General features: G+C 45.7%; 1 protein-coding gene across 1 annotated transcript; it reads right to left on the bottom strand.

The window, feature by feature from the left end:
- On the bottom strand, nt 1-25,843 carry LOC124046978 (isthmin-2-like). Its single transcript, XM_046367728.1, has 4 exons — nt 25,709-25,843; nt 4,296-4,541; nt 92-269; nt 1-8 (listed from the first exon to the last, which is right to left on the bottom strand). The coding sequence occupies exons 1-4, from the start codon at nt 25,841-25,843 to the stop codon at nt 1-3; spliced, it is 567 nt and encodes a 188-aa protein (XP_046223684.1).
- Nucleotides 25,844-26,155: the final 312 nt, after the last annotated feature.

Genomic DNA, 26,155 nt, shown 5'->3' with positions numbered 1-26,155 from the left:
TCAGGTTCCTGTTCCTCAGGGTCATAGTTGTAGTCCTCTGTGGGCTGCTCCTGTTCCTGTTCTTCCGGGCTGGCCCTGCCGCCTTGCCCACTCTCAGTCTCAGCTTGTTCCGGGTACTCCCAGAACAGGGCCAAGAACAGCTTCTTGTGGGCGAGCCACTCCTTTGAAGACAGGGACCAGTCGTTGCGGCCCCCATCACCCCCCTCCTTAGCCAGGTCCATCTCCATCTCTGTTTCCGTCTGGGGGTCCTCAACCACCTCAATGGTCACCTGGGGGAAGGGGGAGGAGAGAGAGAGAAATTGAGGGGGGGGGTATATTGATAAAAGGGGTCATTTGGGATGCAAAGATGGAGTCCCAGACCTGATGCAGTTCATGGCCAGCATTTACTGAACACACAGTACTTTCCCAGATGACTATAAAGCAACGCTGATCACACAGTACTTTCCCAGATGACTATAAAGCAACGCTGATCACACAGTACTTTCCCAGATGACTATAAAGCAACGCTGATCACACAGTACTTTCCCAGATGACTATAAAGCAACGCTGATCACACAGTACTTTCCCAGATGACTATAAAGCAACGCTGATCACACAGTACTTTCCCAGATGACTAGAAAGCAACACTGAACACACAGTACTTTCCCAGATGACTAGAAAGCAACGCTGATCACACAGTACTTTCCCAGATGACTGAAAGCAACTGTATATTGAAGCTGTGCTGTACTGTATAGGACCTCTGTATATTGAAGCTGTACTGTACTGTATAGGACCTCTGTATATTGAAGCTGTACTGTACTGTATAGGACCTCTGTATATTGAAGCTGTACTGTACTGTATAGGACCTCTGTATATTGAAGCTGTACTGTACTGTATAGGACCTCTGTATATTGAAGCTGTACTGTACTGTATAGGACCTCTGTATATTGAAGCTGTACTGTACTGTATAGGACCTCTGTATATTGAAGCTGTACTGTACTGTACTGTATAGGACCTCTGTATATTGAAGCTGTACTGTACTGTATAGGACCTCTGTATATTGAAGCTGTACTGTACTGTAATGTGCTGTATAGGACCTCTGTATATTGAAGCTGTACTGTACTGTATAGGACCTCTGTATATTGAAGCTGTACTGTACTGTGCTGTATAGGACCTCTGTATATTGAAGCTGTACTGTACTGTATAGGACCTCTGTATATTGAAGCTGTACTGTACTGTGCTGTATAGGACCTCTGTATATTGAAGCTGTACTGTACTGTACTGTACTGTACTGTATAGGACCTCTGTATATTGAAGCTGTACTGTACTGTATAGGACCTCTGTATATTGAAGCTGTACTGTACTGTACTGTGCTGTATAGGACCTCTGTATATTGAAGCTGTACTGTACTGTGCTGTATAGGACCTCTGTATATTGAAGCTGTACTGTACTGTGCTGTATAGGACCTCTGTATATTGAAGCTGTACTGTACTGTGCTGTATAGGACCTCTGTATATTGAAGCTGTACTGTGCTGTATAGGACCTCTGTATATTGAAGCTGTACTGTGCTGTATAGGACCTCTGTATATTGAAGCTGTACTGTACTGTGCTGTATAGGACCTCTGTATATTGAAGCTGTACTGTACTGTATAGGACCTCTGCATATTGAAGCTGTACTGTACTGTATAGGACCTCTGTATATTGAAGCTGTACTGTACTGTGCTGTATAGGACCTCTGTATATTGAAGCTGTACTGTACTGTACTGTATAGGACCTCTGTATATTGAAGCTGTACTGTACTGTATAGGACCTCTGTATATTGAAGCTGTACTGTACTGTGCTGTATAGGACCTCTGTATATTGAAGCTGTACTGTACTGTACTGTATAGGACCTCTGTATATTGAAGCTGTACTGTACTGTGCTGTATAGGACCTCTGTATATTGAAGCTGTACTGTACTGTGCTGTATAGGACCTCTGTATATTGAAGCTGTACTGTACTGTATAGGACCTCTGTATATTGAAGCTGTACTGTACTGTGCTGTATAGGACCTCTGTATATTGAAGCTGTACTGTGCTGTATAGGACCTCTGTATATTGAAGCTGTACTGTGCTGTATAGGACCTCTGTATATTGAAGCTGTACTGTACTGTATAGGACCTCTGTATATTGAAGCTGTACTGTAATGTGCTGTATAGGACCTCTGTATATTGAAGCTGTACTGTACTGTACTGTACTGTATAGGACCTCTGTATATTGAAGCTGTACTGTACTGTGCTGTATAGGACCTCTGTATATTGAAGCTGTACTGTACTGTGCTGTATAGGACCTCTGTATATTGAAGCTGTACTGTACTGTGCTGTATAGGACCTCTGTATATTGAAGCTGTACTGTACTGTACTGTACTGTATAGGACCTCTGTATATTGAAGCTGTACTGTACTGTGCTGTATAGGACCTCTGTATATTGAAGCTGTACTGTACTGTGCTGTATAGGACCTCTGTATATTGAAGCTGTACTGTACTGTATAGGACCTCTGTATATTGAAGCTGTACTGTACTGTGCTGTATAGGACCTCTGTATATTGAAGCTGTACTGTGCTGTATAGGACCTCTGTATATTGAAGCTGTACTGTGCTGTATAGGACCTCTGTATATTGAAGCTGTACTGTACTGTATAGGACCTCTGTATATTGAAGCTGTACTGTAATGTGCTGTATAGGACCTCTGTATATTGAAGCTGTACTGTACTGTACTGTACTGTACTGTATAGGACCTCTGTATATTGAAGCTGTACTGTACTGTGCTGTATAGGACCTCTGTATATTGAAGCTGTACTGTACTGTGCTGTATAGGACCTCTGTATATTGAAGCTGTACTGTACTGTACTGTATAGGACCTCTGTATATTGAAGCTGTACTGTACTGTATAGGACCTCTGTATATTGAAGCTGTACTGTACTGTATAGGACCTCTGTATATTGAAGCTGTACTGTACTGTATAGGACCTCTGTATATTGAAGCTGTACTGTATAGGACCTCTGTATATTGAAGCTGTACTGTACTGTGCTGTATAGGACCTCTGTATATTGAAGCTGTACTGTACTGTATAGGACCTCTGTATATTGAAGCTGTACTGTACTGTGCTGTATAGGACCTCTGTATATTGAAGCTGTACTGTGCTGTATAGGACCTCTGTATATTGAAGCTGTACTGTACTGTATAGGACCTCTGTATATTAAAGCTGTGCTCTGTTCTCTCCTATTAGGCCTCACTACGACCCATTAGAGGCTGTGACTCGTACTCGGCTGTAGATCTGAAGGATAGCCACTTCCACCCTTAATGCCCCAGACAAACCATACATGAACCAAGCTACTCCTGTCAAATATTTACTGGATATTGTCAATCAGGAGATTATAATGTACAGAATGTTAGTAATTTATTAACGGTGAAGAGATCAGGCCAATGTTTGTGTGCAAGACAGAGATATTTGAACACCCTCATTTATATCATGGATCTACTGCGTTCTATTCTATTCTACTGTACTGTTGTATTCTATTCCCCATAGTGCACCAGTACAGTCTGGTATGGTTCACTCAGCTTGTCAAGCTATGACCCTTCACAGTCAAAAGCAATGAATTCCAGCCGACGTGATAACAAGGTGAAAAGCCCATGAAAGCAGTCGAGGGTATTAGCCGCTGGCTCCCAAAGAAAGAATGATAAAACCAAATATCTTTGTCTGGTTCCTATAAACTAGAAGAGGATGGCCCAATTCCACTTGGATGAAGACCACATGTTCCTTCTAATTAAAACAAAAACGAGGCGCTCTAAATTTCTGGATACCTGGGCTTCTCTTGTGTCCGTTTTACCCCAAAGTCTAACTTCATTTATTTTCTAATCCACCTGCACATATAAACCATCTCTGTAATAACCCAAAATATTAAATAAAACCTCTACATCCTGGTAGATAATTGAGAGCTGCTGCTCTTGGAGAGCACGTTAATACGCTGACCTTTCACCCCTTAGATTTGTCTGTTTTTCGGCTCAGGGATTCAAACCAGCGACCTTTCAGTTATTGGCCCAACGCTCCCAACCGCTAGGCTACCTGCCACCCTTAGTTTTAATGCAGGGGTTTGTGTGTGTGTGTGTGGCTTACGGTAATGCTGAGCTGCCATTAAAAACACACTGAGATCTTTGATGTGAAAACTCTATGCTTTCAGTCAACCTTCCCTTTCTGCCAGAATGAAATGGTACTACATAGTCCCACCTGTACAGTATGTTGTGGTTATTATATTAGAGTGTGTGGGTTAGGTTTCTACCTGTATATTAGGGCTGTGAGATCCCAGGTCTGCGTTGGCCAACTCAGGGAAGTTCCTGAGGTCCAGGATGAACGGTTCTGGTTCCTCTTCTGGTTCTGGTTTGGGCAAAACCACGTGGGACCAGCTCCGGCATCGGGGTCTCTGGGATGGCTGGGTGGAGGACGCCAGGCTTTGCAGCTGGTTCTGCTGCTGGAGGTCCTCCAGAGTCTCACCAACATCGCCACTCGGGCTGGCCTGAGATATTGCCTGTAGGGGAAAAAAAGAGAGAGACCTTTTTTCATGCATCACCTCATACAGGTTGACAGTAGAATCCAGTATTTGGTTCATTGACAGCGGGTATATCTTTTGTTGGCTGGGTGGTGCTGGAGGAATGGGATGGGAGGTTGGAGGTAGAGGCCCATTTATTTTTGTCACGCCCTGACCTCAGAGAGACTTGTTTATTTGGTTAGATCAGGGCGTGACTTGGTTGGGCATGTCTATGTTTCTATTTCTTTGTTGGCCTCGTATGGTTCCCAATCAGAGGCAGCTGTTTATCGTTGTCTCTGATTGGAAATCATACTTAGGCAGCCCTTTTTCCCACCTTAGATTGTGGGATCTTGTTTTTGTATAGTTGCTGTGTTAGCGCTACAAAACATTACGTGTCGTTTATCTTTCTTGTTTTTTGGTGATCATTTAATAAATGTATGATGTACGCCCACCACGCTGCACCTCGGTCTAATCCATCTTTCATCGAACGTAACACTTTTTCCTGTTTATACTGAATTTATTATTACTTAAACTTTAAAAAATCTGATCAAAATTATCAATACTTTTGTAATGTTTTATTTTACTATCTCTTCTTATTTTCTTCTTTAAAAATGTAGGAATGTAGGAATAATTATTTTAAAATATATAGAATATGAAATTGTATCAATTAACATATTGTACCTGGCTGTAACCCACCTCAACGAAAACACCCCCCCCCAAAAAAATAATTGTTTTAAATAATAATTGGCCATAAATGTAACGGCGTTCGTCTGTTGAAGAAAGAGAGTCGGACCGAAATGCAGCGTGTTGGTTACACATGACTTTAATGAAGGAAAACGCGGTACATGAAATAACTGAATACTAAATACAAAAACAACAAACGGAACGTGAAACTAATTACTTAACTAATTATCTGGTGACTACAACACAGGGACAAACACCCACGAAATACAAAGCGAAACTAAGGCTGCCTAAATACGGTTCCCAATCCAAGACAATGAGAATCACCTGACTGATTAGGAATCGCCTCAGGCAGCCAAGCCTATACCACATCCCGAATCAGCCGTGATCCCAAATAATACAAACCCCAATACGAAAACAACATATAAACCCATGTCACACCCTGGCCTACCCAAACATATAACAAAAACACAAAATACAATGACCAAAGCGTGACAATAAAAAAAAGTATTTTTCTTTTCACAAAATGTTGTGAAATGTTCAGAGAGAATAACCCTGTATGTTACCAAAAAACCCACATATTTTAAAGATGTTTAAAATGTAAAGATATTTTCTAATTTGTCTCCCTCGTAATGAGAGAGGATAATGAACGTTCACAGGAGAAACAGGTAAAGGTAAACCTACTAAGGAGTTATAGTGTTTCTACTGAAATCTACTCTGTTCATGAATAATTAAAGGATTTGTTGGTAACAGATTGGTAAAAATAATATCCAAAAAATCAGTAATGGAATTACTGCAATTGAATTGGCTATAATGGAAAATCGTAGTAGTCATAAACCACAGTTGAATTGGCTATAATGGAAAATCGTAGTAGTCATAAACCACAGTTGGGTCATCTGCTGCTGTCCTCTCTTCCACTGGCCTACTGTTACAGTGGGGAGAACAAGTATTTGATACACTGCCGATTTTGCAGGTTTTCCTACTTACAAAGCATGTAGAGGTCTGTAATTTTTTTTACCAAATATTAAGTTCTGCTTTTCTGATGTATCAAATACTTGCAAATTAATTACTTAACAATCATACAATGTGATTTTCTGGATTTTTGTTTTAGATTCCGTCTCTCACAGTTGAAGTGTACCTATGATAATAAAATTACAGACCTCTACATGCTTTGTTAGTAGGAAAACCTGCAAAATTGGCAGTGTATCAAATACTTGTTCTCCACACTGTATGTTCAGTTCATAGTGTCTCCTGTTACTGTCCTCTCTTCCACTGGCATACTGTTATGTTCAGCTCCTGCTAGTGTCTCCTTCCACTGGCATTATTATGTTCAGCTCATAATGTCTCCTGTTACTGTTCAGCTCATAGTGTCTCCTGCTGTTATGTTCAGTTCATAGTGTCTCCTGCTACTGTCCTCCCTTCCACTGGCATACTGTTATGTTCAGTTCTCCTGCTAGTGTACTGTTACTTCATAGTTACTGTCCTCCCTTCCACTGGCATACTGTTATGTTCAGTTCATAGTGTCTCCTGCTACTGTCCTCTCTTCCACTGGCATACTGTTATGTTCAGCTCATAACTGTTTTCTTTCTTTGTCTGTCATCTGGAGGTCAAAGCAACTATTAAAACAGTCTGAACAACCCCCCTCTGTCTCTCCCTCCCACCCTCTCTCTCTGATCTGAGACAAATGAGGACAATGAAGCAAAACACAACACTTAACAGAATGAAATACATACAACACAAGTCTAGGTTTGCTCTTAAGAGAAGAAGAGTCAGTCAGTCAGTCAGTCAGTCAGTCAGTCAGTCAATCAGTCCGTCAATCACCACCTTCCGGAGACACCTGAAACCCCACCTCTTTAAGGAATACCTAGGATAGGAAAAGTAATCCTTCTCACCCCCCCCCCCCTTTAAGATTTAGATGCACTATTGTTAAGTGACTGTCCCACTGGATGTCATAAGGTGAATGCACCAATTTGTAAGTCGCTCTGGAATAAATGTTAGTTAGTCAGTCAGTCAGTCAGTCAGTCAGTCAGTCAGTCAGTCAGTCAGTCAGTCAGTCAGTCATTTCCATCAGTCAGTCAGTCTGTCTCTCCATCAGTCAGTCATTCCATCTATCTCTCCATCAGGCAGTCAGTCAGTCAGTCATTCCATCTCTTCATCAGTCAGTCAGTCAGTCAGTCCCATCTCTCCATCAGTCTGTCAGTCAGTCAGGCATTTAGTCATTCCATCTATCTCTCCATCAGGCAGTCAGGCAGTCAGTCAGTCAGTCAGTCAGTCAGTCAGTCAGTCATTCAGTCAGTCCGTTAGTCAGTCAGTCATTCTGTCTCTCCATCAGTCAGTCAGTCAGTCAGTCAGTCAGTCATTCAGTCATTCAGTCAGTCCGTTAGTCATTCAGTCATTCTGTCTCTCCATCAGTCAGTCAGTCAGTCCATCTATCCTTCTGTCAGTCAGTTATTCAGTCAGTCCGTCTACCCTTCTGTCAGTCAGTCGGTCTGTTAGTCAGTCAGTCCGTTAGTCCGTCTATCCTTATGTCAGTCAGTCCGTCAGTCAGTCAGTAAGTCTATCAGTCCGTCTATCCTTATGTCAGTCGGTCTACATCACATCTGGTTGGCGTTAGCAGTAATACCATCTGTAGGGATGGAGGAGGTCTGTTTAGACCTGAAGGGAGGCTCGGGTGGTTCTAGCAGGTAGAGAATCAAACAGACACACGGATCTCCATCATCTGGTTCACTTTAGTAGAGTCTGTCTGTTTAACCTATCACTGTCTGTCTGTATCGTGAGACATCACATTGTACTGTTCCAATGGATATATATTACATTGTCAATGCTGCTGGGTTCGCAGTGAGAGAAATACAGGAAGACAGGTAGGGCCAGGTGGGGCAAGAGTTGAGAGGTTCTGGGAGGGGGGAGAGAATAAGGTGAGTAGAGGTTAAGAGTTATTGGAGAAAGAAGATGGTAGAGTTGGGGAGGGGGGGGGTAAAGGAAGAGGAGGAGGAGGAAGAGGAGAAGGAGGGGAGATGGGAGAAAGAAGATGGTAGAGTTGGGGAGGGGGACAGGGGATAAAGGAAGAGGAGAAGGAGGGGAGATGGGAGAAAGAAGATGGTAGAGTTGGGGAGGGGGACAAGGAGAGGAGGAGGAGGGTAGAAGGAGGGGGTCATAAGGAGGGAGGAGGTAATGGGGGGGGCTGCTCTGCCTCTGATCAAAGCCTTCTCTCCCCTGATCATGTGATCATGTGTATCCTGTCTTACCTCACGTCTCTGGCTGTGTCTCTAACACACGCAAAACAGATGTCCTCTCCCCAATCCGACCCATACCACCCATACATACTGTACATTCCATCTCCAGCCTACAGCCCTCAGATAGATTTCAACATGACCTAAAACCAGAGGTCTGCAGCAGAGAAGGATTAGGTTGGGGCTTTACTTTAGCAGAGGCTGGGTGTTAAAGCACAACTATCCCAGTACTCATAACAGATGAGCCTGCCTTTCAATGAGTCAAAGACAGAGTTGGAGACCAAGAACTAATAACAAAGTTATTCTAGTCTTAAAGGCCCAGTGCAGTCAAAAAACAGGATTTCCTGTATTTTATATACTGTATTGGAGACCAAGAACTAAAGGTTCTGTGCCAGGAAGAATAACTATTCATGAGTAAGTCTGGATTCACCAGGCACACCGTATAATAAAAGCAAAGTTATTCTAGTCTTAAAGGCCCAGTGCAGTCACAAAACAGGATTTCCTGTATTTTATATACTATATATTTCCACAATATGAAGTTTGAATAATACGGTGAAATTATGAAAATGATGATAATGACCTTTTAGGGTAAGAGCTGTTTGAAAAGAACGCCTGAAAATGTCAGCCTGTTTTGGTGGGATGGAGTTTTGGCCTGCCTGGTGACATCACCAGTAAACTAGTTAATAGACCAATAATAAAAGAGTTCCAAATCTATCTTCCAATAACAGCTAGTTCTCAGTTGTCCCCTCCCCATTCAGACCACTCCCAGACAGTCCTAGCAAAATCCTTGCTTGAGAAATTGCTCTTTGCTTAATTAAGAAGCTATTTTTGTTTATTTCTAACCATTTTAATTGAAAACAATCACATTAAGGTACTTAACTGTTACCCAAAAATGAGAGAGAAAAAAACCCTGGCTATATTGGACCATTAACTACTTCCATCCAGATACAGTACGACACACAGAGGGGATGGAGGTAGAGGGGTAGAGGGCTGGAGAAGACAAGACCAAAAAAGAGAAGAGAAAGGGCGAGGTGAGGAGAGGAGAGAAGTGCAGAGATGCTCCTTCCATAACCCTTGATTAGCACTACATTACTGTACATTACTGTAGTCTAAAATGACTTACGCCCTCTAGCCTCTTGGCCCTCTAGCCTCTTTACTCTTTCTCTGGTGACCATAATGACAGGTCACGTAGAAACTGGTTCAGCTCCATAATGTATGAATGACTAATAAAACATAAATACAGAACCAGTCAAAAGTTTGGATACACCTACTCATTCAAGGGTTTTTCTTATTTAAAAAAAATATATATACATTGGAGCTTAATAGTGAAGACATCAAAACTATGAAATAACACATATGGAATCATGTAGTAACCAAAAAAGTGTAAAAGAAAAATCTAAATATATTTGAGATGAGATTCTTTAAAGTAGCACTAAATAAACTTCAGTTAGTGCTAAATACGGCTGCTAGAATCCTGACTAGAACCAAAAATTGTGATCATATTACTCCAGTGCTAGTCTCCCTACACTGGCTTCCTTTGTTTTTTTACGTGTTATTTCTTACATTAGTACCCCAGGTCATCTTAGGTTTCATTACATACAGTCGAGAAGAACTACTGAATATAAGATCAGCGTCAACTCACCATCAGTACGACCAAGAATATGTTTTCCGCGACGCGGATCCTGTGTTCTGCCTTACAAACAGGACAACGGAATGGATCGCATGCAGCGACCCAAGGAAACGACTCCGAAAAAGAGGGAAACGCGGCGGTGTTCTGGTCAGACTCCGGAAAAGGTCACATCGTGCACCACTTCCCAGTATTCTTCTTGCCAATGTCCAGTCTCTCGACAACAAGGTTGATGAAATCCGAGCAAGGGTGGCATTCCAGAGGGACATCAGAGACTGCAACGTTCTCTGCTTTACGGAGACATGGCTTACTGGGAAAACGCTATCCAGGGCGGTGCAGCCAACGGGTTTCTCCACGCATCGCGCCGACAGAAACAAACATCTCTCTGGTAAGAAGAGTGGAGGGGGCGTATGCCTCATGACTAACGGGACATGGTGTGATGAAGAAAACATACAGGAACTCAAATCCTTCTGTTCACCTGATTTAGAATTCCTCACAATCAAATGTAGACCGCATTATCTTCCAAGAGAATTCTCTTCGATTATAATCACAGCCGTATATATCCCCCCCAAGCAGACACATCGATGGCTCTGAACGAACTTTATTTAACTCTTTGCAAACTGGAAAACATTTATCCGGAGGCTGCATTCATTGTAGCTGGGGATTTTAACAAAGCCAATCTGAAAACAAGACTCCCTAAATTTTATCAGCATATCGATTGCGCAACCAGGGGTGGTAAAACCTTGGATCATTGTTACTCTAACTTCCGCGACGCATATAAGGCCCTGCCCCGCCCCCTTTCGGAAAAGCTGACCACGACTCCATTTTGCTGATCCCTGCCTACAGACAGAAATTAAAACAAGAGGCTCCCACGCTGAGGTCTGTCCAACGCTGGTCAGAACAAGCTGACTCTACACTCCAAGACTGCTTCCATCACGTGGACTGGGACATGTTTCGTATTGCGTCAGATGGGAATATTGACGAATACGCTGATTCGGTGTGCGAGTTCATTAGAACGTGCGTCGAAGATGTCGTTCCCATAGCAACGATAAAAACATTCCCTAACCAGAAACCGTGGATTGATGGCAGCATTCGCGTGAAACTGAAAGCGCGAACCACTGCTTTTAATCAGGGCAAGGTGTCTGGCAACATGACTGAATACAAACAGTGCAGCTATTCCTCCGTAAGGCTATCAAACAAGCTAAGCGTCAGTACAGAGACAAAGTGGAATCTCAATTCAATGGCTCAGACACAAGAGGCATGTGGCAGGGTCTACAGTCAATCACGGACTACAAGATGAAATCCAGCCCAGTCACGGACCAGGATGTCTTGCTCCCAGGCAGACTAAATAACTTTTTGCCCGCTTTGAGGACAATACAGTGCCACTGACACGGCCTGCAACGGAAACATGCAGTCTCTCCTTCACTGCAGCCGAGGTGAGTAAGACATTTAAACGTGTTAACCTCGCAAGGCTGCAGGCCCAGACGGCATCCCCAGCCGCGCCCTCCGAGCATGCGCAGACCAGCTGGCCGGTGTGTTTACGGACATATTCAATCAATCCCTATACCAGTCTGCTGTTCCCACATGCTTCAAGAGGGCCACCATTGTTCCTGTTCCCAAGAAAGCTAAGGTAACTGAGCTAAACGACTACCGCCCCGTAGCACTCACTTCCGTCATCATGAAGTGCTTTGAGAGACTAGTCAAGGACCATATCACCTCCACCCTACCTGACACCCTAGACCCACTCCAATTTGCTTACCGCCCAAATAGGTCCACAGACGATGCAATCTCAACCACACTGCACACTGCCCTAACCCACCTGGACAAGAGGAATACCTATGTGAGAATGCTGTTCATCGACTACAGCTCGGCATTCAACACCATAGTACCCTCCAAGCTCGTCATCAAGCTCGAGACCCTGGGTCTCGACCCCGCCCTGTGCAACTGGGTACTGGACTTCCTGACGGGCCGCCCCCAGGTGGTGAGGGTAGGCAACAACATCTCCTCCCCGCTGATCCTCAACACGGGGGCCCCACAAGGGTGCGTTCTGAGCCCTCTCCTGTACTCCCTGTTCACCCACGACTGCGTGGCCACGCACGCCTCCAACTCAATCATCAAGTTTGCGGACGACACAACAGTGGTAGGCTTGATTACCAACAACGACGAGACGGCCTACAGGGAGGAGGTGAGGGCCCTTGGAGTGTGGTGTCAGGAAAATAACCTCACACTCAACGTCAACAAAACTAAGGAGATGATTGTGGACTTCAGGAAACAGCAGAGGGAACACCCCCTATCCACATCGATGGAACAGTAGTGGAGAGGGTAGCTAGTTTTAAGTTCCTCGGCATACACATCACAGACAAACTGAATTGGTCCACTCACACTGACAGCTGTGAAGAAGGCGCAGCAGCGCCTATTCAACCTCAGGAGGCTGAAAAAATTCGGCTTGTCACCAAAAGCACTCACAAACTTCTACAGATGCACAATCGAGAGCATCCTGGCGGGCTGTATCACCGCCTGGTACGGCAACTGCTCTGCCCTCAACCGTAAGGCTCTCCAGAGGGTAGTGAGGACTGCACAACGCATCACCGGGGCAAACTACCTGCCCTCCAGGACACCTACACCACCCGTTGTTACAGGAAGGCCATAAAGATCATCAAGGACATCAACCACCCGAACCACTGCCTGTTCACCCCGCTATCATCCAGAAGGCGGGGTCAGTACAGGTGCATCAAAGCTGGGACCGAGAGACTGAAAAACAGCTTCTATCTCAAGGCCATCAGACTGTTAAATAGCCACCACTAACATTGAGTGGCTGCTGCCAACACACTGTCATTGACACTGACCCAACTCCAGCCATTTTAATAATGGGAATTGATGGAAATGATGTAAATATATATATATATATATATCACTAGCCACTTTAAACAATGCTACCTTATATAATGTTACTTACCCTACATTATTCATCTCATATGCATATGTATATACTGTACTCTACAACATCGACTGCATCCTTATGTAACACATGTATCACTAGCCACTTTAACTATGCCACTTTGTTTACTTTGTCTACACACTCATCTCATATGTATATACTGTATATACTGTACTCGATACCATCTACTGTATGCTGCTCTGTACCATCACTCATTCATATATCCTTATGTACATGTTCCTTATCCCCTTACACTGTGTATAATACAGTAGTTTTTTTTGGAATTGTTAGTTAGATTACTTGTTGGTTATCACTGCATTGTCGGAACTAGAAGCACAAGCATTTCGCTACACTCGCATTAACATCTGCTAACCATGTGTATGTGACAAATAAAATTTGATTTGATTTGAAGGCAAGGGCTGATTTCAAGGTTTTACTGCTAACCTACAAAGCATTACATGGGCTTGCTCCTACCTATCTCTCTGATTTGGTCCTGCCGTACATACCTACACGTACGCTACGGTCACAAGACGCAGGCCTCCTAATTGTCCCTAGAATTTCTAAGCAAACAGCTGGAGGCAGGGCTTTCTCCTATAGAGCTCCATTTTTATGGAATGGTCTGCCTACCCATGTGAGAGACGCAAATTCGGTCTCAACCTTTAAGTCTTTACTGAAGACTCATCACTTCAGTGGGTCATATGAATGAGTGTAGTCTGGCCCAGAAGTGTGAAGGTAAATGGAAAGGCTCTGGAGCAACGAACCGCCCTTGCTGTCTCTGCCTGGCCGGTTCCTCTCTTTCCACTGGGATTCGCTGCCTCTAACCCTATTACAGGGGCTGAGTCACTGGCTTACTAGGGCTCTTTCATACCGTCCCTAGGAGAGGTGCGTCACTTGAGTGGGTTGAGTCACTGATGTGATCTTCCTGTCTGGGTTGGTGCCCCCCCCCTTGGGTTGTGCCGGGGCGGAGATCTTTGTGGGCTATACTCGGCCTTGTCTCAGGATGGTAAGTTGGTGGTTGAAGATATCCCTCTAGTGGTGTGGAGGCTGTGCTTTGGCAAAGTGGGTGGGGTTATATCCTTCCTGTTTGGCCCTGTCCGGGCGTGTCATCGGATGGGGCCACAGTGTCTCCTGACCCCTCCTGTCTCAGCCTCCAGTATTTATGCTGCAGTAGTTTATGTGTCGGGGGGCTAGGGTCAGTTTGTTATATCTGGAGTACTTCTCCTGTGCTATCCGGTGTCCTGTGTGAATTTAAGTATGCTCTCTCTAATTCTCTCTTTCTATCTTTCTTTCTCTCTCGGAGGAGGATCTGAGCCCTAGGACCATGCCTCAGGACTACCTGACATGATGACTCCTTGCTGTCCCCAGTCCACCTAGCCATGCTGCTGCTCCAGTTTCATCTGTTCTGCCTGTGATTATTATTATTTGACAATGCAGGTAATTTATGAACATTTGAACATCTTGGCCATGTTCTGTTATAATCTCCACCCGGCAAGGCCAGAAGAGGACTGGCCACCCCACATAGCCTGGTTCCTCTCTAGGTTTCTTCCTAGGTTTTGGCCTTTCTAGGGAGATTTTCCTAGCCACCGTGCTTCTACACCTGCATTGCTTTCTGTTTGGGGTTTTAGGCTGGTTTTCTGTACAGCACTTTGAAATATCAGCTGATGTACGAAGGGCTATATAAATACATTTGATTTGATTTGATTAGCCAACCTTTGCGGTGATGGCGGTGGATGATTGGCACAACAATGGGCCTCAGGATCAAGTCACGGTATCACTGTGTATTCAAATTGCCATCGATAAAATACAATTGTGTCAATTGTCCGTAGCCCATTTCATAACCGCCCAAAGCGTGAGCGGTTCCCTGACGTCAGCTGCGGTTGTGAGGCCGGTTGGACGTACTGCCAAATTCTCTAAAATGACATTGGAGGCAGTTTATGGTAGAGAAATGAACATTACATTATCTGGCAACAGCTCTGGTGGACATTGCTGCAGTCAGTCATCCCTCAAAACTTGAGACATCTGTGGCATTGTGTCGTGTGACAAAACTTCACTTTTTTAGAATGGCCTTTTATTGTCCCCAGCACAAGGTGCACCTGTGTAACTGTTTTATCAGCTTCTTGATATACCACACCTGTCAAATGGATGGATTATCTTGGCAAAGGAGAAATGCTCACTAACAGGGATGTAAACAAATTTGTGCACCAAGTGTTGAGAGAAATAAGCTTTTTTTTGTGAATATGGAACATGTTGCATTTATATTTTTGTTCAGTGTTATGCTTCCAATGAATTCTTTCTGATTTACATTTACATTCTGATCTCTCTGTGTGTGTATGCACTGTGTGAGTGCACGTGCGTATCTGTGTGTGTGTGTCAGTGTGTGCGTGCTAATGTTACACTGAAACATTAGCTTATGTTTCTTCCTCATTAAAACTTTGAGCTGAGCTCGCAGTGTGTGTCCCCAGCAGGCTTTACTTTCATACCTACATGATGGTATATAGTTTCAGATGAACCTCAATTAGGGCACCGGACATTTGAGAGATTTCCAGACCACACAGTCATCCCCCGCTACCATATAGAAGAGCAACGTGAACTTCTGAACGTGGCGAAGAATTTATCACCCTCCGTGAAGTGGCGGCATCGGCTTTAGCTCCGCTCTGAGGGGGGCGGACGATCTTCCAGAAAGATGTGGTTTAACAATTTACCAGAGCCTTTACTCCTTCCCTGCTGCTCTCTGTCTTCACACATCACACACACACATCACACACACACATCACACACTCGGACACACACACACACACACCACACACTCACAACACACACACCACACACACACATCACACACTCAGACACACACATCACACACTCAGACACTCAGACACACACACACAACACACCACATACATCACACACTCAGACACACACACACACACACACACACACACACACACACACACACACACACACACACACACACACACACACACACACACACACACACACACACACACACACACACACACACACACACACACACACACACACACACACACACACACACACACACACACACAGAGTCATATCCAGTATCGCTGCCTACATTCCAGTTCAGAGTTTGGATTAGTAAGTGGTTGTTTGTGTGTAAAACAGGCGTCCCTCAAATGTTCAGCCTCTCCGGCTCACTCTGACCTATGTGACCCAACCACTCGCTTCAATGAAAACACATACCCCAGCACTCTACAGAGAGAGAGAGGGAGGGGGCAATAGAGGGAGAGAGAGAGAGAGGGAGGGGGTGGAAGAGAGGGGGGAAGAGAATAAGATAGAGAGAGAGGGGAGAAAAATAATAAGAAATAGGGAGGGAGGGAGAGCGAGAGAGAGAATAAGATGGAGGGAGAAAGAGAATGATGGAGGGAGAGAGAGAGAGGGGAGAAAGAGAATAAGATGGAGGGAGAGATAGAGAGATAGAGGGGAGAAAGAGAATAAGATAGAGGGAGGGAGAGAGAGAGGGGAGAAAGAGAATAAGATGGAGGGAGAGATAGAGAGAGAGGGGAGAAAGAGAATAAGATGGAGGGAGAGATAGAGAGAGAGGGGAGAAAGAGAATAAGATAGAGGGAGAGAGAGAGGGGAGGAAGAGAATAAGATAGAGGGAGGAAGAGAGAGGGGGGGAGAAAGAGAATAAGATAGAGGGAGGAAGAGAGAGGGGGGGAGAAAGAGAATAAGATAGAGGGAGGAAGGGGTACAGAGAGAGAGAGAGGTACAGACTCAGTGAGCTTAGCCTTGCTATTGAGAAAGGCCGCCGTAGGCAGACATGACTCTCAAGAGAAGACAGGCTATGTGCTCACTGCCCACAAAATGAGGTGGAAACTGAGCTGCACCTCCTAACCTCCTGCCCAATGTATGACCATATTAGAGAGACATATTTCTCTCAGATTACACAGATCCACAAAAAATTTGAAAACAAATCAAATTTTGATAAACTCCCATATCTACTGGGTGAAATTCCACAGTGTGCCATCACAGCAGCAAGATTTGTGACCTGTTGCCACGAGAAAAGGCCAACCAGTGAAGAACACACACCATTGTAAATACAACCCATATTTATGCTTATTTATTTTATCTTGTGTCCTTTAACCATTTGTACATTGTTAAAACACTATATTTCTAATATGACATTTGTAATGTCTTTATTGTTTTGAAACTTCTGTATGTAATGTTTACTGTTAATTTTTATTGTTTATTTAACTTTATATATTCACTTTATATATTATCTGCCTCACTTGCTTTGGCAATGTCAACACATGTTTCCCATGCCAATAAAGCCCTTGAATTGAATTGAATTGAGAGGGGGGAGAAAGAGAATAAGATAGAGGGAGGAAGAGAGAGGGGGGGGGGTAATAAGATGGAGGGAGGGAGAGAGAGAAGGGAGAAATAGAATAAGATAGAGGGAGGAAGAGAGAGAGAGGGGGGGAGAATAAGATGGAGGGAGGGAGAGAGAGAGAAGGGAGAAAGATAATAAGATAGAGGGAGGAAGAGAGAGAGAAGGGAGAAAGAGAATAAGATAGAGGAAGTGTCATGCAGGTGAATGAGGACCCAAAAGCGACTTGGCGAAAACAGAGTATTTAATCCAGAATAAACTTTACAAAACAAAAAGCATAATACTACACGTAAAGACAAGAACAGACTGGAGACTTGATCGAGAACTGCAGGTTGCCTCGGGAAGGCACTTGAACCTAGCAGACTCAGACACCTGCTCACCACGCAGCATCTGAGGGAAACACGACACGACAGGGCAAAACATTGACACAGCACGGTGAATTATAAATGAGGATCCGACAGGGCAGGTACGGGAAACAAGGAGTGAAATAGGGACTCTAATCAGGGAAAAGGATCGGGAACAGGTGTGGGAAGACTAAATGATGATTAGGGGAATAGGAACAGCTGGGAGCAGGAACGGAACGATAGAGAGAAGAGAGAGCGAGAGAGTGAGAGAGGGAGGGGGAGAGAGAGGGATAGAAAGAGGGAAAGAACCTAATAAGACCAGCAGAGGGAAACGAATAGAATGGGAAGCACAGGGACAAGACAAGATAATAAATGACAAAACATGACAGTACCCCCCACTCACCGAGCGCCTCCTGGCGCACTCGAGGAGGAATCCTGGCGGCAACGGAGGAAATCATCAATGAGTGAACGGTCCAGCACGTCCCGAGACGGAACCCAACTCCTCTCCTCAGGACCGTAACCCTCCCAATCCACTAAGTATTGGTGACCCCGTCCCCGAGAACGCATGTCCATGATCTTATGTACCTTGTAAATAGGTGCGCTCTCGACAAGGACGGGAGGGGGGAGGGAAGACGAACGGGGGTGCGAAGAAAGGGCTTAACACAGGAGACATGGAAGACAGGATGGACGCGACGAAGATGTCGCGGAAGAAGCAGTCGCACAGCGACAGGATTGACGACCTGGGAGACACGGAACGGACCAATGAACCGCGGAGTCAACTTACGAGAAGCTGTCGTAAGAGGAAGGTTGCGAGTGGAAAGCCACACTCTCTGGCCGCAACAATACCTAGGACTCTTAATCCTGCGTTTATTGGCGGCTCTCACAGTCTGTGCCCTGTAGCGGCAAAGTGCAGACCTCACCCTCCTCCAGGTGCGCTCACAACGTTGGACAAACGCTTGAGCGGAGGGAACGCTGGACTCGGCAAGCTGGGAAGAGAATAGAGGAGGCTGGTAACCCAGACTACTCTGAAACGGAGATAACCCGGTAGCAGACGAAGGAAGCGAGTTGTGAGCGTATTCTGCCCAGGGGAGCTGTTCTGCCCAAGACGCAGGGTTTCTGAAAGAAAGGCTGCGTAGTATGCGACCAATCGTCTGATTGGCCCTCTCTGCTTGACCGTTAGACTGGGGATGAAACCCGGAAGAGAGACTGACGGACGCACCAATCAAACGACAGAACTCCCTCCAAAACTGTGACGTGAATTGCGGGCCTCTGTCTGAAACGGCGTCTAACGGGAGGCCATGAATTCTGAACACATTCTCGATAATGATTTGTGCCGTCTCCTTAGCGGAAGGAAGTTTAGCGAGGGGAATGAAATGTGCCGCCTTAGAGAACCTATCGACAACCGTAAGAATCACAGTCTTCCCCGCAGACAAAGGCAGACCGGTAATGAAGTCTAGGGCGATGTGAGACCATGGTCGAGAAGGAATGGGGAGCGGTCTGAGACGACCGGCAGGAGGAGAGTTACCTGACTTAGTCTGCGCGCAGTCCGAACAAGCAGCCACGAAACGGCGCGTGTCACGCTCCTGAGTCGGCCACCAAAATCGCTGGCGAATAGACGCAAGAGTGCCTCGAACACCGGGATGACCAGCTAACTTGGCAGAGTGAGCCCACTGAAGAACAGCCAGACGAGTGGAAACAGGAACGAAAAGGAGGTTACTAGGACAAGCGCGCGGCGACGCAGTGTGCGTGAGTGCTTGCTTAACCTGTCTTTCAATTCCCCAGACTGTCAACCCGACAACACGCCCATAAGGAAGAATCCCCTCGGGATCAGTAGAAGCCACAGAAGAACTAAACAGACGGGATAAGGCATCAGGCTTGGTGTTCTTGCTACCCGGACGGTAAGAAATCACAAACTCGAAACGAGCGAAAAACAACGCCCAACGAGCTTGACGGGCATTAAGTCGCTTGGCAGAACGGATGTACTCAAGGTTCTTATGGTCTGTCCAAACGACAAAAGGAACGGTCGCCCCTCCAACCACTGTCGCCATTCGCCTAGGGCTAAGCGGATGGCGAGCAGTTCACGGTTACCCACATCATAGTTGCGCTCAGATGGCGACAGGCGATGAGAAAAATAAGCGCAAGGATGAACCTTATCGTCAGACTGGAAGCGCTGGGATAGAATGGCTCCCACGCCTACCTCTGAAGCGTCAACCTCGACAATGAATTGTCTAGTGACGTCAGGAGTAACGAGGATAGGAGCGGACGTAAAACGTTCTTTTAGAAGATCAAAAGCTCCCTGGGCGGAACCGGACCACTTAAAACACGTCTTGACAGAAGTAAGAGCTGTGAGAGGGGCAGCAACTTGACCGAAATTACGAATGAAACGCCGATAGAAATTAGCGAAACCTAAAAAGCGCTGCAACTCGACACGTGACCTTGGAACGGGCCAATCACTGACAGCTTGGACCTTAGCGGAATCCATCTGAATGCCTTCAGCGGAAATAACGGAACCGAGAAAAGTAACGGAGGAGACATGAAAAGAACACTTCTCAGCCTTTACGTAGAGACAATTCTCTAAAAGGCGCTGTAGAACACGTCGAACGTGCTGAACATGAATCTCGAGTGACGGTGAAAAAATCAGGATATCGTCAAGATAGACAAAAACAAAGATGTTCAGCATGTCTCTCAGAACATCATTAACTAATGCCTGAAAAACAGCTGGCGCATTGGCGAGACCAAACGGCAGAACCCGGTACTCAAAATGCCCTAACGGAGTGTTAAACGCCGTTTTCCACTCGTCCCCCTCTCTGATGCGCACGAGATGGTAAGCGTTACGAAGGTCCAACTTAGTAAAGCACCTGGCTCCCTGCAGAATCTCGAAGGCTGATGACATAAGGGGAAGCGGATAACGATTCTTAACCGTTATGTCATTCAGCCCTCGATAATCCACGCAGGGGCGCAGAGTACCGTCCTTCTTCTTAACAAAAAAGAACCCCGCCCCGGCCGGAGAGGAAGAAGGCACTATGGTACCGGCGTCAAGAGACACAGATAAATAATCCTCGAGAGCCTTACGTTCGGGAGCCGACAGAGAGTATAGTCTACCCCGAGGAGGAGTGGTCCCCGGAAGGAGATCAATACTACAATCGTACGACCGGTGAGGAGGAAGGGAGTTGGCTCGGGACCGACTGAAGACCGTGCGCAGATCATGATATTCCTCCGGCACTCCTGTCAAATCGCCAGGTTCCTCCTGAGAAGTGGGGACAGAAGAAATGGGAGGGATGGCAGACATTAAGCACTTCACATGACAAGATACGTTCCAGGATAGGATAGAATTACAAGACCAATTAATAGAAGGATTATGACATACTAGCCAGGGATGACCCAAAACAACAGGTGTGAAAGGTGAATGAAAAATCAAAAAAGAAATAGTCTCACTGTGGTTACCAGATACTGTGAGAGTTAAAGGTAGTGTCTCAAATTTGATACTGGGAAGATGACTACCATCTAAGGCAAACATGGGCGTAGGCTTGTCTAACTGTTTGAAAGGAATGTTATGTTTCCGAACCCATGCTTCGTCCATGAAACAACCCTCAGCCCCAGAGTCAATCAAGGCACTGCATGTAGCACCCGAACCGGTCCAGCGTAGATGGACCGACATAGTAGTACAAGATCTAGATGAAGAGACCTGAGTAGTAGCGCTCACCAGTAGCCCTCCGCTTACTGATGGGCTCTGGCCTCTTACTGGACATGAATTAACAAAATGTCCAGCAACTCCGCAATAGAGGCACAGGCGGTTGGTGATCCTCCGTTCCCTCTCCTTAGTCGAGATGCGAATCCCTCCCAGCTGCATGGGCTCAGTCTCAGAGCCAGAGGAGGGAGATGGTTGCGATGCGGAGCAGGGAAACAACGTTGAAGCGAGCTCTCTTCCACGAGCCTGGTGACGAAGATCTACCCGTCGTTCTATGCGGATGGCGAGAGCAATCAAAGAGTCCACACAGGAAGGAACCTCCCGAGAGAGAATCTCATCTTTGACCACTGTGTGGAGTCCCTCCAGAAAACGAGCGAGCAGCGCCGGCTCGTTCCAGTCACTAGAGGCAGCAAGAGTACGAAACTCTATAGAGTAATCCGTTATGGATCGATCACCTTGGCATAGGGAAGCCAGGACCCTAGAAGCCTCCCCACCAAAAACTGAACGGTCAAAAACCCGAATCATCTCCTCTTTAAAGTTCTGGTAATTGTTAGAACAATCAGCCCTTGCCTCCCAGATAGCTGTGCCCCACTCTCGGGCCCGGCCAGTAAGGAGTGAAATGACGTAAGCAACCCGAGCTCTCTCTCTAGAGTATGTGTTGGGTTGGAGAGAGAACACAATCTCACACTGGGTGAGAAAGGAGCGGCACTCAGTGGGCTGCCCGGAGTAGCAAGGTGGGTTATTAACCCTAGGTTCTGGAGGCTCGACAGGCCAGGAAGTAACAGGTGGCACGAGACGAAGACTCTGGAACTGTCCAGAGAGGTCGGAAACCTGAGCGGCCAGGTTCTCCACGGCATGGCGAGCAGCAGACAATTCCTGCTCGTGTCTGCCGAGCATGGCTCCTTGGATCTCGACGGCAGTGTTACGAGCGTCTGTAGTCGCTGGGTCCATTCCTCGGTCGGATCCTTCTGTCATGCAGGTGAATGAGGACCCAAAAGCGACTTGGCGAAAACAGAGTATTTAATCCAGAATAAACTTTACAAAACAAAAAGCATAATACTACACGTAAAGACAAGAACAGACTGGAGACTTGATCGAGAACTGCAGGTTGCCTCGGGAAGGCACTTGAACCTAGCAGACTCAGACACCTGCTCACCACGCAGCATCTGAGGGAAACACGACACGACAGGGCAAAACATTGACACAGCACGGTGAATTATAAATGAGGATCCGACAGGGCAGGTACGGGAAACAAGGAGTGAAATAGGGACTCTAATCAGGGAAAAGGATCGGGAACAGGTGTGGGAAGACTAAATGATGATTAGGGGAATAGGAACAGCTGGGAGCAGGAACGGAACGATAGAGAGAAGAGAGAGTGAGAGAGTGAGAGAGGGAGGGGGAGAGAGAGGGATAGAAAGAGGGAAAGAACCTAATAAGACCAGCAGAGGGAAACGAATAGAATGGGAAGCACAGGGACAAGACAAGATAATAAATGACAAAACATGACAGGAAGAGAATAAGATAGAGGGAGGAAGAGAGAGAGAGGGGGAAGAGAATAAGATAGAGGGAGGAAGAGAGAGAGAGGGGGGAAGAGAATAAGATAGAGGGAGGAAGAGAGAGAGGGGGAAGAGAATAAGATAGAGGGAGGGAGAGAGAGAGGGGGAAGAAGAGAGAGAGAGGGAGGGGGAAGAGAATAAGATAGAGGGAGGAAGAGAGAGAGAGGGGGGAAGAGAATAAGATAGAGGGAGGGAGAGAGAGAGGGGGAAGAGAATAAGATAGAGGGAGGAAGAGAGAAAGAGAGGAGGGGGAAGAGAATAAGATAGAGGGAGGAAGAGAGAGAGAGGAGGGGGAAGAGAATAAGATAGAGGGAGGAAGAGAGAGAGAGGGGGGAGAATAATATAGAGGGAGGAAGAGAGAGAGAGGAGAGGGAAGAGAATAAGATAGAGGGAGGAAGAGAGAGAGAGGGGGAGAAAGAGAGAGGAGGGAGAAAGAGAATAATATAGAGGTGGGAAGAGAGAGAGGAGGGGGAAGAGAATAAGATAGAGGGAGGAAGAGAGAGAGGGGGAAGAGAGAGAGGGGGAGAAGAGAATAAGATAGAGGGAGGAAGAGAGAGAGGGGGAAGAGAGAGAGGGGGAGAAGAGAATAATATAGAGGGTGGAAGAGAGATGGGGGGAAGAGAATAATATAGAGGGAGGAAGAGAGAGAGAGGGGGGGAAGAGAATAATATAGAGGGAGGAAGAGAGAGAGAGAGGGGGAAGAGAATAAGATAGAGGGAGGAAGAGAGAGAGAGGAGGGGGAAGAGAATAAGATAGAGGGAGGAAGAGAGAGAGGGGGAGAATAAGATAGAGGGAGGAAGAGAGAGGGGGGAAGAGAATAATATAGAGGGAGGAAGAGAGAGAGAGGAGGGGGAAGAGAATAAGATAGAGGGAGGAAGAGAGAGAGGAGGGGGAAGAGAATAAGATAGAGGGAGGAAGAGAGAGAGGAGGGGGAAGAGAATAAGATAGAGGGAGGAAGAGAGAGAGAGGAAGGGGAAGAGAATAAGATAGAGGGAGGAAGAGAGAGAGAGGAGGGGGAAGAGAATAAGATAGAGGGAGGAAGAGAGAGGGGGGAGAATAATATAGAGGGAGGAAGAGAGAGAGAGGAGGGGGAAGAGAATAAGATAGAGGGAGGAAGAGAGAGAGAGGGGGGAGAGAATAAGATAGAGGGAGGAAGAGAGAGAGAGGGGGGAGAAAGAGAGAGGAGGGGGAAGAGAATAAGATAGAGGGAGGAAGAGAGAGATGAGGGGGAAGAGAATAAAATAGAGGGAGGAAGAGAGAGAGGAGGGGGAAGAGAATAAGATAGAGGGAGGAAGAGAGAGAGGAGTGGGAAGAGAATAAGATAGAGAGAGGGAGTGAGAGAGAGAGGGGGGGAAGAGAATAAGATAGAGGGATCTCTAGAGTGAAGGATATAGGGTTTCTGTGTTCTAGAAACAGCCCATAAATCGAGAGGTAGAAAGACAAGAGGTAGATCTCTAACTTCAAACAACCACATACACTGCAGTTCAGCTCAGCTCCATACAGCAGATCGTTGCCAGGTCATTTATGTGTTACGTTGATGAGGAATAAGAGGAAGAGAGGAGAGGAAACAACATAAAACTCAAAACAATGTTCTCTGGATAGATAGATAGATAGATAGATAGATAGATAGATAGATAGATAGATAGATAGATAGATAGATAGATAGATAGATAGATAGATAGATAGATCTTAAACATCAAAGACCGCCACTGATAGAGAAAGAGAGAGAGAGAATGAGAGAGAGTACGAGGACCCCTCCCCTACCCTCCCTGAACCCTGGAAGACACATGATGACTAGTATGACTAGTAACTGAGTCATAATTGTATAGCATAGTAATACCATCATAATCAAATACAGGTCTATGTGAAGTGCAATTCCTTCATCTTCATACAGATTAGAATACAGCCCATCATTGTATAAACTGGAGAAGGTCTACGGAGAAAGTCTATGGAGCAAGTCTATTCAGCAACATAATATAATCATATATATGCCATTTAGCAGATGCCTTTACCCAAAGCGATGTACAGTCATTTGTGCATACGATTTGCATATGGGTTGTTCCCGGGAATCCAGCCCACAATCCTGACGTGCCAAGCGCCATACTCTACCAACTGAGGTCTCCGGGATCACATTAGACAACCACACTGGCAGACCTGGGGGGGGGGGTATTGGGGTCTGATGGGGTATGAGTTCCTCCCTCACAGGGTGTCATCATCACTGGACCATCTCTGCTACTGTCCCTGTCAGCCCCAGAACTGCCTGAGATCATTCATTCTGCAGTACATTATTTTATGTACACGTAAAGAGAAGACAAACGTTTCACATGATTTAGTGTCTAGTGCCCTTCCCAGCTCCCGACCCCGTCAGTTTTCACTTCATCAAAGTGATTGTGCAATGTAGCCACTATGGACGACTCCATCGTTGTCCACGGTCTCTGACCTATTGGTCTCTCAGAAGTAAGAGTTTCACCCGATAGATTTACCTTATGATGTATGCTGCCAATCCCTAAACAATAACGTCATTTCAGACTACAATGTGTTACACGCAGCCAAGGTGGGAATGTGACATTACGCATCAATTCATAAATGTTACGCTGTGAAGTTTCAGCACATTTCCCATTTCCCAATCATAAAATAATTGATGAAAGTTTTCGATGTTTTTTGTATTTTGTTAATAAAATTAACAAATGACATAAACCCCTCGTTATTGATAAAGTGGGCATGCTATTACCTCCGTGGTCGAAGTGCTCCTGCCGTTGGGGAATGCGCTTTTTTGACTGTTGGTGGGGAAGCTCTTGACTGACACCTGGATGGTCACCAGGAGGACAACACACAGTAGCTGAACCTGCCTGCGCATCTTCTGCATGTTTTCTCCACGTTGGGACAAAGTCCTCTGATGTTGAGATGCTGTGGTCGGTCTCTCCTTTGATCTTTAGAAGCCCTTAGCGTCCTGGACACGTTTTCAGTACCCTCGCATTTGGCCTTTAAATATGATCATTATAATTCCTAAATCAATATACATCATACTTAATCCAACATTGTCTAATAATTACATGAACGTTTAACCAATTTGATGCGTCTTACCAGTGCTATTTGCTTTCCAAATGCGCCGTTATGTTGACGCTCAAAATTTGCTTGGAACATTTGGCGCCGTGATCAATAAATCCCGTCGATTCAT

The sequence above is a fragment of the Oncorhynchus gorbuscha genome, linkage group LG10, assembly GCF_021184085.1.
Source record: "Oncorhynchus gorbuscha isolate QuinsamMale2020 ecotype Even-year linkage group LG10, OgorEven_v1.0, whole genome shotgun sequence".
Classification (NCBI taxonomy): Eukaryota; Metazoa; Chordata; class Actinopteri; order Salmoniformes; family Salmonidae; genus Oncorhynchus; species Oncorhynchus gorbuscha.
The sequence above is the reverse complement of the archived record's forward strand: the minus strand, read 5'-3'. Positions and strand labels throughout refer to the sequence as shown.

Coding starts and splice junctions, on each gene's coding strand:
- LOC124046978 (XM_046367728.1), bottom strand. CDS start 25,843: ATGCAGAAGATGCGCAGGCAGGTTCAGCTACTGTGTGTTGTCCTCCTG. Junction 4,542..25,708: donor GGAGCACTTCGACCACGGAG/GTAATAGCATGC, acceptor TTTCCCCTACAG/GCAATATCTCAGGCCAGCCC. Junction 270..4,295: donor CTCACAGCCCTAATATACAG/GTAGAAACCTAA, acceptor CCCTTCCCCCAG/GTGACCATTGAGGTGGTTGA.